Here is a 12,990-nt window from a genome sequence, read left to right on the forward strand (position 1 = left end):
TCTGACTTTTGTTCAGAATACTAGAGATTATTGCTTATATGGCATTTTAAAATAAGGCCATTGCTTGAATGTTTATGTGACTGATGGCTTTTCTGTGATGTAGTTTTGAATATTTAGATGTTACAAACCCAAAGTTCTAATTTTGAAACATCATCTTTATCCCTTTTATTTTCTGGGCCACACTCTATTGTACATAGGTGCCAACAGTTATTTCTTTTAAACAGAACATTAAACGGTTCTCATTATTGGTACCTGCTTTGTCTGCAGAAGTTGTAGAATTTGCTGGTATACAGAGGTGACAGAAATAGAGCCACTTGTTTGTAAAGATAAGTTCTTCTTTCCCTCCTTGGTCCTTCAGCCTCACTTTGGCAGCCTTTTTCCAGTCATTGTGACTGACATGGAATAGTGACAGTATTCATGTAGAACAGGGATGCAAGTCACAGACATCATAAAACCAGGACCTCCCTGCTGGACCATTTACTATTATTTTTCCATGTCATTCTGTTTACTTAGTATTTGCACTACACCTGTTGAGTGTATGCTTTATTTATTTGTAGTTTGAAATCCTATGACTGACATCTGAAAAATGCAACATTTACCTAATGTCATTCACTAACAGAAGAGTTATGAAAATTCTAGAATGCTGTAAATCCTTGTCATACACTATGACATACAACTTCATTACACTCCCACCAGGAGCCACTTTCTTGTACTTAGAAATAATGTCACAAGTAGTTTTCTAATGTACAATACAGACAAACATACTGCTCTCTGAATACTTGAAGAAATGGTATTACACATATAAGCCTATTATACCTTTTCACAATCTTATAATAATGTTGCCGTTAAAAGGGACAAAAGAATACATAGGCAATGAATGGTGGGATGGTAATAGGGCTTAGAGTGTATGAATGAGTTGATTTTACTTTCTTGGAATTTGATGAAGTTAACAGGCACTGACTGGATGATTATAACTTAATCTCCACTGTGATAAAAACTTAAACAATAAACATGATTTAAAATAGAGAAATGTTGTTGGAATAAAATTTTTATTCAGATTTTATTTCACAATATTATGTACATTCATTATAAACATGTTTCTAAGACAGGTCTCCCAATTTTTGTATGTGTATGCGGGTGTGAAAAAAATGTATTAAATGTGAGAATGTATTTTTATTAAACAGAGGGATTTACCTGACAAGTACATCAACATAGATATTAAAATTCTATTCCAGATTTAAGAATGTTAAGTGTAGGTATTTACTGATCATTGTTGTTTTTATTTTTTCTTAGGAAGCTTATTGTTAGACAGTTTTCATAGAGAGAGTGATTTTAAATTTTCCACACTTAGGTTAAATTCTCTAATAAAGTAAAATTTTCAAGAAAGGATTTATTCATTTATTTTTTAGAAAGATTTTTTTGCAGCTTTTTAAATATCTCCATAGCTGACTATGATGTTCAACACAAATGAGAATTAAGACATTTTGCCTCTAGAGCGTAACTTCTAGTATTCCACCACATAAGCACAGGGGTAGGAAAAAGCTAATGTTTGGGTTAAAGCATTGCTTTATGATTGAGATTGGAGAAAGCTAGAAACTCTCCAAAACTCAGCTACTTACCAAATCCCAAAATACAACTAAAATTCTATGTCTTCACTCTGAAGAGAAAATGTTTCAAAACGACCCAAGTAATTTGAAGAATGACTTCAAGTGATAATCCAGTGATCTCTTTTATTGAAAAAGTACAATTAATTCATTTTTATTCTTGCTGCTAAGTAATTCAGCTAGTTTGTAAATGTAAAATCACATTTGAGAATATCTGTTTCCTTTTGGTATAATCAAAAACAACTTGAAATGGAGAATTTTTAAATCTTATATAATGAAGTTTGAGAATCATAGGAATTCTGTTGTTGAAACCTCTCTAAATGTGTTAGAGAACATCTTGTCCTGCTTCTGAGATGGTAAGAGTTTTAACTAGCTTTTAAAGACATATATTTCATGCAAAAAAAATGCTATTCATATTGTTGGCAGATAGCAAAATAATTTTTCTGACAAATTTTAATAAAACGTGCTTAGAAGTTCACACAATTAAAATACTCATGTTTTCATTTTCCTACAAATCCTGCAAAGTGTCACAGGTCCCAAATCACTTGGGTGTTTGTATTCCTGAATTAGGGGTGATTATAGCAGAGGATGAGTGACATAAATAATGATAATCTTAGTTTTTAAAATAGGGAAACCAAGAGGCATGCAATAATTATATCAGTCCTACTCTTTCTTTGGGGTAATTCAGACATAATTTAAGCAATAATTCTCATAATAATCTGCAAAATCTCTGAAACTCTGCATAGGTGGTGTGGTAAATCCAGATTTTTTTCAATAGAGTATAATCAGAAATCAGAGTGAAAAATCTGAACTCCATGTAAAATTATACTGTTATTCAAATATGATGGCTAAAATGTCTGTCTACAAAAGAAGTCCAATACCAACATTAATCTCAGGTATTACAATATCTCAGGTATTACAAAGTGCTTTTATGTATTAACCAGTAAAACATGAATTTCTCACTGAATTTTATAGAATTAAAAGTATTATATTCCTGTATTACTTCCGGCAGTTAATTTAAGCTTTTCCAGTAATCCTATCTTGTGTAATAAGTGATAATTCCCTACTTCAGAGAGAGGGACTAACTTGAGTTTCACTGAGTCATCCGTACTTCAAGAGATCATTTCTCCTAAAATCAAATTCCTTAGTCCTAATGTTAGGATCAGATTTCCATTTCAATCAAAATTAAAAAAAACACAAGCAACCAAGAAAACTTTTGTTATCAATATACTTCATTCACATAGATTTAATTTTTAAAATGAGAGATCTGTTACTCTTTTACTTAGAACAGAACTGCATTAAAGTATAATATGTTGAAAAGGTGAATTTCATATGTTCATGACAATTCTGGTTTAGTCACCCTGTTAGAACTCTGATGGGGATTCATGAATATTCTTTACTTGGAGCTGAAAATGGAAACTTTTGAATATACATACGTTGGTAAATTGCATGTAACATTAAATTTCACATTAGCAATGATATGTGTGTGTGTGCTGTGATATCTTGGAGTGGCCTATGCATTTTATTCACAAACCAAAGGAACTGGTGATGAATAGCTTAAAAATCATCAGTTCTGCTTTCAAGCTCAAGTCTGCCTTCTGGCTATAGCATAGATTCAACTTATGAATGTGACAGGGCATGAATGCTTAAAAATCCCAACATTAGCAATTAGTTAAGTTTCATCAGAAAAAGCAAATGCTGCTGGGCATAGTGGCACACACCTGTAATTCCTGCACAGGAGACTGAGCACAAGTTCAAAGCCAGCCTCAGCAGTTCAGCAAGGCCCTAAGCAACTTGGTGAGACCCTGTCTCAAAATAAAATCTAAAAACGGGTGGGTATGTGGCTACGTGGTTAAGCGCTCCTGGGTTCAATCTCCAATAACAAAAAGGAAAAAGAAAAAGAAAATGCTAATGATGTTTATATCAATGGGATAAAATATATATAATAATGTTTATACATATTTATGTGTATATAGTATTCTTAGAAATTATTTATTTTAAAAGTTCAAACTAAAAATGTTGTTTTTCTTGAAGACTGGAAGTAATATGGAATTTTTAAAGACTTTCACGAAATAAAAGCTATTTTAAACTGAAGAAAGTTCAAAAGAACTAACAAGTTTTAGAAACTTGGTCAGAAGTACCTTTCCTAACACATCTTGCCAAAATGAAAGAATATAGAAAGAACATGATGTAAAATAAACTTAATCCACTGCTTTGAATATATTCTTCCTTCTTGTACTTCCATCTTCTTATTTATTCTAGAATAAAAACATTTTTAGGTTTAGAAATTTAAACTACATATAGATTCTAGGTATAAATAACATTTCTCATAATCAATTCAATTGATAATGACAATTTCTCTTTCAAAAAGGATGAAGGCAATGGAGAAATTTACTCAAGTCCCTCTGCTTTTCTGTACTACCTGTTCTCTTATCCATGGTCCTGCTTCCAAGCTTTCTCTTATCTTTGTTAGGCATTTAGTAAATTGGACTCCCATTTCCTATTTATGTTGCATAGATAGTGCCTGTGTATTTAGTAATGCATTTTGTTATTACCAGAATGTGGAAACCACTGGAGCGCAAGTATTCAAAAGTACAGAATGCTAAACTGAGAACATATCCGGGGTTTTTGTTGTTGTTGTTGTTGTTTGTTTGTTTTGTTTTGAAACCTGTTATCTGTGCCAATTGAAAATCACGTAGGTTGTAGGGTTCATTGAAAACAATGAATGTGCTGTCCGTGCTTTTAGTGGGTATTGAAAGAGCCCTACCAGTGAGTGCTCATTTTGTTCCCTTGGGGCACTCGCTGTGTGACTCTCTGGATATGACACTGGGTGAATTTTCCGGAGGATAGCTCAGTGATCTCTAAACTGTCATGCCACATGTACCTCTTTTTACCTCCCACTGGTCAATTAAAATTCTTATACAGCTCACTTGTACCAGGAAAAACTCTGCCTGTCCACAGTGGATGCCTGCCTCATACATTGTTGATGTTACTAACAGGATCCTTTAGCATGTGTTAAATGTGTAAGTCATTGATTCTGTTACTCCATTTATTTAACATAGTTCATATTCCCAATGTTGACAGAACGTGCTGGAAATGTGGACAGCTGCCTAATAGAGTCAAAGAAAACCCCAGATGGACAGGTGGTAGGCATTCAAAAACATCTCAACCTAGGACGGCAACAGAATGTCTTCCATGTAGCAGTAGAAAGGTGTGAGTAAGAAATGCAGGGTCTGCTGGGGAAGGAGGCAGAGGTAAGAGGTTTAGATCAAAATCCACCTCAGAATGCCTCTGATATTTCTTAGGAAGGAGCAAGATCAAGCAGAGACCTTTAAAGATCTTGAATGTAGTATCCAAGAAAGTCAAAGGGATTGGCAAATGTAAGACATTGGCAATGTCCCGGCATGTATAGGCATATGGGCCCTATTACATTGTGGATGTTCTGGTGATGCGCTTTTCAGTATACATGGATGCAATCCCTGAGAATGTAGTTACACCACTGGAGGGGTAGGTAGAGTCACATCTGCCAAAATAGAAGTACTTAGCTCATCTTTGCTTGGGTTTCCTTAAGTCAGAGGGAAATAATAGCAATTTAATACATTTTCATTGTTCTTTTTTCTTTTTTTTTTGAATTTGAATTTGAGACAGGTTCTCACTAAATTGCTTAAGGCCTCACTAAGTTTCTGAGGCTGGCCTCAAACTTGCAATCCTCCGGAGTTGTTGGGATTACAGGTGTGTGCCACTGTGCCCAGCTTCATTCTCCAATTTTAAAGTAAATTAGCATTTGGCTACATGGAATTTTATTTTATGTCTAGAGTGTTCTATTACTCTATCAGCTTTCAGATGCCAGCTCTAGTATTAGTCTGTCATTCCTCACATCACTGATAGAGAAACCGCTCTTAGATATTTATGGAAAATGTTTTCAAATTATTCACATAACAGATTCTATGAAAACTAAATAGAAAAAAAGCAATGAAGGAAACTGTTCAATTTCAAAGGGTATTTAAGATGTCTTGCAATGTATATTGCTTTAACTTCTTATTTCTATGAAATAAATAGTAGGCTTCTAGTTCATTCTTATCGCTTTATAATATTAAAGCTTTAATGTTACACTGTGTAAGAGTGTCATTTTGAAAGTCTTATAGCAAGTAGAAAGGAAGACTAAGTATATTTAAAGGGAAAATTTAAAACTGGGTTGTTGGGTTTTGGCTCTAACACAGAACGTTGTTCTAGACCATACCCATGTTCCAGCCCTAGAACCCTCTTACCAGTCAGTCCAAATGCTCTTATTAGTTCAGCATAGGAGTACATCCGGTTGTGATCAGCATCAAACAGCTCCAATTGTTCTTGTTCTGGTGTCTCTTCTCCTAGAAGGCTCTTTATTTCATGGTATGTTAAATATCCATTCGCATTGTTATCAGCACCATAGAAAAAGATTTGGAAATCTATGGAAAAAAATGCTTAGGATATTTCAACTCAAATTTTGAATGTGAACTCAAACATTTGTACCCTTCATAACAGTACTTGGTTCTTGTCGCTGTTCTTTCTGTTTCTCACATACTAGGTCATTTCTCTCCTACCTGGGCGTTTGCTGGACAACTCTTTTACAGATTCAATTGTTCCTCTCCTCTTTTTAGTCTATTGTGAATTATTTGATCATTTACTTCAGTAATTATCTTTCTGTTATCTGTATTCTCATGATGTTTTAATGTTAAACCATAAATAATATGTTTACCATTTTCTATTTGCCTCATTTATTGATACAGGCATTTTAATGGAATATTCTCCACTACACTGCAGTTTTTCATATTTTCATTTCTTTCTTTCCTAAGACTATTACAAAAACATTCACCTGGCTAACTTTCAGTGGTCTTTTCATCCCAGTTCCTTGACTTATCTTGTTTATATTCACCATCTAGTTTTGTCTTTCTAACATTTCTTAATTTTACATAAAAAAAATCCCTGCTCATTTTGCTATCAAGTATGAAACATGCATCTCTTATGCTCCTAAGCTGGATGCCACCTATAAAATTTTATTTTAGCTCACACATAATCAAATCGTGTTTCTTTATTTATAACACAGGCAAATAATATTCCTTTGTCAGTATTCTTATTATCCTCTCTTCATCTCACTGCTGTAAGTACTGCCTTTATTAAAACACAAGCAAACATTGTTTGCTGGGGTTCTAAAGTGCCAGGCACTGTATGTGATACTGAGATGCAAGGATGAAGAAGCTACAGTTCCTGACTTCAAGGGAACAAAAACAGCCAATAAGCAATTTCAGTAAGCAATAGGATCTGTGTAGTAATACAGTATAGACAATGTGCCATTGAAGCAAAAGGGAGGGGAGTTTTCATCTGGGGGTTGTTTTAGGTGAATCACAGAAAATGCATAGAAATTCAACAGACCAAGTAGATGGAGGTAATCTGGGGAAGGCGAACCCCCATAGCCAAAGGCATTGAGTTAAGGAAGAGTGTGGAACTTTAGAAACCTGCAAATTATTTCGTCTGATAGGAATGTACATGATGAGAAAGAGGACTACCAAACAAAGAAAAGAGCCTTTCCTTTTGACTCTGTAGCGTATCAGTGGGAAGCACAACCTGTAACCTTCGAGGATACCTTTTTATGTGCCTGTGTCCAGTGCCTTGTCATATGGCACATATCACTTAAAACTGTTGGTGTTAAGCTTCTTGTATTGCAGGTCATTTGACAGAATGTAAAAGTTTTTCATATAGATATATGACATATTGATAGATCTATAGATAAAAATGACAACACTCAATTATTCAATCCTCACTTGTTTTCTTCCTACAATTTTTGGTTTTGCATTCATAGCCATCACTCTATTTTTATTAATCTCCGTTTTTCAAAAGCACACATCCAAACACCAAACCCAGGTCCAAGCATCAGATCAAATGCAGTTTGTAAAGCTTAAACTTGTACAAGGGAAAAAGTAAACAAAACTTCATCATTGCTGAAGGAACAAGTATAATGACGAGGTATGGTAAATAAAGGAATTGCAGCATTTGGCCATTAATTCAATAACTGACTGTCTTCTCAGATTCAATATTTTTGCCAACCTGCAAAAACACAGGCTGTAAAGTAATGAAATTAAGACAATCTGGAGCCCCCTCAGACACTTTCTACCTAACCCCCTTTATCTAAGTTAGATTAGATTGTTCTAGCTCAGGTCATTTATATCCTTGGAGCTCATGGTAAGCAACATCCTCTCCTTAAGAATGAAGAAAAATAAAACTTTTTTTTTTCTTTACCCTGACTCATTTTGAGGAGATAATGAAAGAAAGAAATTGAGGAAGACAATAGCCTTCCTCCTTCCATTAAAAGGTGATGATGGTATCTAATTAATTGAAAACCTCAAGCATAGATACTGATCTTTAAAAATTATGTTTAGCTTCATATTAAGCCCAGAGTTAATAGATGTGTTTAAAAATTTACATAAGTGCTAAAATATATGAGTTAATTGACAGATATTCTGCTGGACACGGGAGTTTAACACAATAGAGATGACCAAACAACCCTCAAAGAGGTGAGAGAGTTAGACTGGTTTCATGCCTTTGCAAAGAGAAGTAATTTAGATGTCAACTGAGAGAACATTTATTATATCCCCTTATTGCTCCTTATCCAGGAGGTTTGCTCTAGGGCTTTTATTCAAAAGGAAAATCATCTCCAAATTGTGTCAACTGTTTTCTTTTTTGTTGTGGAGAAAAGGAAAGTTACAAAACTCCCACAAGCTATTGTGTGTAAATAATCACTAAGTAGAAAACAACAACAACAAAAAGTCACTGACTTTTTGTATACCTGCTTTAGAGGATTTAAGACAAGTCATTCATTCATACAGAATGGTTCATTGTGGGTGAGCAGTTCATTAGGATGACAGCTGGTTGGCCAAGATTTGTTGAAGGTTAAACCTTAATACACAATTCTGTTTAAGGAGGTTGGACCAGTGGCCTTTAAAGTTCTTCCAAATGCAGGATGCACCATCTGACAAATTAGTATCAGCTTTCCTGTGTTGTTGTCAAAGCCCTTGACCTTTTTCTCCGTTCCGCCTCCATCATCACCTCCATGCCAAATCTGGGGTTTTTATCATCTAGAGTCTCTCTACTTCTGAAATATTCTCCAGGAGCCCACTCTCTGTCCTTAACTTGTTATCATCCCAGCACCTTCCCACTGAGTGCTGTTTATTTCCATAACTTCTACATTTCCCCTCTCAATCTAAAACACATCAACCCTGTATCAACTCTGTTCTCCATTCCTGTACCTGGGTTGATGAGCAATACTGGCAAAAATTAAAAAGCCACATGAATTGGTGGTACTGAAAAATCAAGGTCCTCCTCTTAGTTGGATGGTCAATGATATCCTACTCAGTTTCTGTTTTATTTGCCAGTTACCTCCATTAGTTTCAGCAGATGATTTTACTGAAAAATATCATGTTGATAAGCAAGTGTTCCTTCACCTTCCTGCCACTTCTAACTTATCTGTCTCCGCATCTACATGGTCTTCTTTTCTGTAGTACTGCTGAGAAAGTAACCTTACAAAAATTTATTTTCTGGTGCCTAAATTTAATCTTATTGTTTAGATTCTACTTTGAAATTCTTCATTTTTTGTGGTGTCATCAAGATGTCCAAATGGAAAAGGTCTAGGAGATTTTGGGCAAGCAGAACAAGAGCTTAGGAAAGAAAACCTAGAGATTTATGTTTAGATTCAGCATCAAACAAAAATTAATTAAAATTGTGGCAGAAAAACAGTGAATGGCACCTAGATTACACTCATTAATACCACTACTTTCTTGTCTCAGTTACCCAATCTCCTCCTCTATCTCATTTTCTTTTTTTCTTTTTTTTTTTTTTATTGTTGGTCGTTCAAAACATTACATAGTTCCTCATACATCATATTTCACAGTTTGATTCAAATGAGTTATGAACTCCCAATTTTATCCCGTATACAGATTGCTGTATCACATCAGTTACCCTTCCATTGATTGACATATTGCCTTTCTAGTGTCTGATGTATTCTGCTGTCTGTATTATTCTCTACTATCCCCCCTCCCCTCCCCTCCCCTCCCCTTTTCTCTCTCTACCCCTTCTACTGTAAATCACTTCTTCCATTTGAATTATCTTGTCTTACCCCTCCTTTCCTCTTATATGTCATTTTGTATAACCCTGAGGATCGCCTTCCATTTCCATGCGATTCCCCTTCTCGTTTCCTTTCCCTCCCACCTCTCAACCCTGTTAATGAAAATCTTCGTCTCAAGCTCTTCGTCCCTACCCTGTCCTTGTTTCCTCCCCTTATATCAGAGGAGTCATTTGGTATTTGTTTTTTAAAGATTGACTAGCTTCACTTAGCATAATCTGCTCTAATGCCATCCATTTCCCTCCAAATTCTATGATTTTGTCATTTTTAAATGCAGAGTAATACTCCATTGTGTATAAATGCCACATTTTTTTAATCCATTCATCTATTGAAGGGCATCTAGGCTGATTCCACAATCTTGCTATCGTGAATTGTGCTGCTATGAACATCGATGTAGCAGTGTCCCTGTAGCATGCTCTTATTAGGTCTTTAGGGAACAGACCGAGAAGGGGAATAGCTGGGTCAAATGGTGGTTCCATTCCCAGCTTTCCAAGAAATCTCCATACTGCTTTCCAAATTGGCTGCACCAATTTGCAGTCCCACCAGCAATGAACAAGAGTGCCCTTTTCCCCACATCCTCTCCAGCACTTATTGTTGTTTGACTTCCTAATGGCTGCCAATCTTACTGGAGTGAGATGGTATCTTAGGGTAGTTTTGATTTGCATTTCTCTGACTGCTAGCGATGGTGAGCATTTTTTCATGTACTTATTGATTGATTGTATGTCCTCTTCTGAGAAGTGTCTGTTCAGGTCCTTTGCCCATTTATTGATTGGGTTACTTGTTGTCTTATTGTCTAATTTTTTGAGTTCTTTCATGGCGGCCGGCGAGGAAGCAGCGACTCCAACGTCTCCACTTTAACGGGATATGAAAGACTCATCGAAACAGCTGCAGCCTAGCTACGGAGGAACTTCATTTTCTTTTTTTAATAATGACATCAACACAATTGCCCGACTCTGTAAACCCTGGTGTTACCTTATCCTACCCACGATCTCCAGACAGTAACAGCATTTTGCTAATTCACTCCCCCAGTGGTTCTTGGGTGTCCTTTCTTTTGTCTTAGTTCAGCTGGTTTTCATCTCTCACCTGGCTTATTGCCAGTTCCCTAATTGTTCTCTACTTCCACCAGGATTATAGCTCACAGTTTGCTAACTGAGCCTGCTTCCAGTCTTTCTACCCAAAACTGTATTTCCCTTCCACTTAACAGATTTATCTAAATGTGCAAATTGATCATTCTAATTTTTTATTACCTGGGTTCACCACAAGATAAAACCTAGCCAGGCATATAAAGCCCTTTGCTATTTGGTGATTGATTACCCTAACTTACTTCTTTCCACTGCCCAGGCCTTCCTACCAGCAAGGCAGAACTGCTTGCAATTGCTCATCTGCATTACAGTCTCCAGTGAATACAACCTTTTAGTATTTCCTTTTTTTTTTTTTTTTCTGGAGTTCTTATTACTTTTATCTCTTCCCTCACCTCTCTCCAATTGTGTCCTCAACCTTTCTTAGGATAACATTTCTGCTTCAACTTAGAGTTCTACTGTTACTTTTAAATGAAGACTTTGCCTGGGTATGCTCCCAGATCCCAGTTCCTCTTCTGGTTTTCTGTGTGCATGGCTGCTCATCATAATTATTCACATATTAACTTCTTCACTAAAAACACTGAGCTCCTGCCTTTCTCATCTTCATTCCCACTTTGTGCAGACTTGAGACATTGGACAAATTAAATTCTTGCTGAATGAATAGCAGTTGCCCTCTAGTTCTTTTATAGTCCTGCTACTGCTTCTACCTCAGCAGGTGTTAGGATGTGGGATGAGAATCTGGGTTTGGAATAGGACTGAATTCATGAATGGTGAGACAAAATATATCTTGACTGTTACCCTTTGACCACTCTGACTCAAGTAAGACGCCTCTGCTAGCTTTCTGGTAGCACTAAGCCCATGTCCATTTTCCTTTCTCCCTTCTTGGCCTCCTTTGTCTTGTTCAGGGATGGACATTCAGAGTCTGGCACAGCGTAAGTTTGTCACGGAGTCTGTGGAATTCACCAATTGATTCTCTTCCAGAGAAAGTCTTTTTTTCAGGAGTGGGAAGGGCTGTGTTTCTTTTTCCTAGGTGCTGGTCTTTGAAAGATAACCTATTTTTAGCTCTTTGTTTAGTAGTTGCCTTTCTTACCTGCTACCCTTATTATGATAATGATGATAATAGAGATGCTATATATAAAGGCATGAATAGTATTGGTTTTCCATATCCACTATCAAGTTTGGATTAAAAATATTGTATATACAATGATTTCATATGATATATAACTGATGTGTTAGAATATATGGCATGTGAATTATAATTAAACAAAGATGTTATTTTAAGAAACCAAAACACAAACACATGCAAATATGTTACTTTAACCCAAATGGAAAGCTCAAAATCAAACAACTTATAGTCCTATCAGAGGCAGCCAACAATCTATCATTTTCTAAAGTTCTTTAATCAACATTTCCTCCATTTCGGAAGGCTTTGTTATCTTTTCATGAATTAATAGTAACATGTTACTCATGAATGTTCAGATAATATAGAATTTACTACAGGTTTTTATATTTGGGTAAATGTTACAGCCTGAGTGTGCCTTGACTTTATGCCTCTGAGACTTGGACTCTACTCATTTAAGTTCATTTACATCTTTCTTTCATTTTACAAAATAAACTATACATAATAGCCCTACAGAATAAAATGAAGAAATTTTCCTTGTTCAGTCATCCCCTTCTTAAGAGTATTTTAGAGTTAAATATATAAAAATGTATTGAATATGTTGGCAGCAGGAAAATCACATATGCATTTAATTTAAATCTTCACCTTCAATATTTATAAACTAAGTATTGAAAATAAGGCAGGTGACATGGAGGCAGGACTCCTTAAATTGTTTCCAGATGATATGCTTGGACCCCCAAGGTTTGCATCAAAATAAAACTTACCTGTAAGATTCTTTATGAATGAAACGATTATCTTGGGTTTCCCTTCCAGTATTTCAACATTTGCTGTATCTGTAGAATCTTGTGATGTTGGTTCTAGAGCAGTGTTTGTAAAGGGAACAGAAACAGTGACTGGATCTAGGAGACATGAGAAAATGAATGGTCATACACTTGGTATAGAGTATCTAGGCAAACGAATTATAGGTCTCAATTATCACTTTAACTCTATATTCATCTCACCAAATGATCTGGAACAGAAGGGTTAGTCCCATGC

General features: G+C 35.6%; 1 protein-coding gene across 1 annotated transcript in view; it reads right to left on the reverse strand.

Moving 5' to 3' along the window:
* Positions 1 to 3,674: 3,674 nt before the first annotated feature.
* The window catches only part of LOC144257316 (uncharacterized), a 49,677-nt gene continuing 40,361 nt past the window's right edge, over positions 3,675 to 12,990 (reverse strand). The window contains exons 5-7 of the mRNA XM_077803533.1: positions 12,720 to 12,854; positions 5,873 to 6,049; positions 3,675 to 3,862 (exon numbers count right to left, since the gene is read on the reverse strand). Of these exons, the coding sequence (XP_077659659.1) occupies positions 3,858 to 3,862; positions 5,873 to 6,049; positions 12,720 to 12,854 (317 nt within the window). The 3' untranslated portion in view covers positions 3,675 to 3,857. The remainder of the gene's footprint in view (positions 3,863 to 5,872; positions 6,050 to 12,719; positions 12,855 to 12,990) is intronic.

Source organism: Urocitellus parryii, chromosome 10 (assembly GCF_045843805.1).
Source record: "Urocitellus parryii isolate mUroPar1 chromosome 10, mUroPar1.hap1, whole genome shotgun sequence".
NCBI lineage: Eukaryota > Metazoa > Chordata > Mammalia > Rodentia > Sciuridae > Urocitellus > Urocitellus parryii.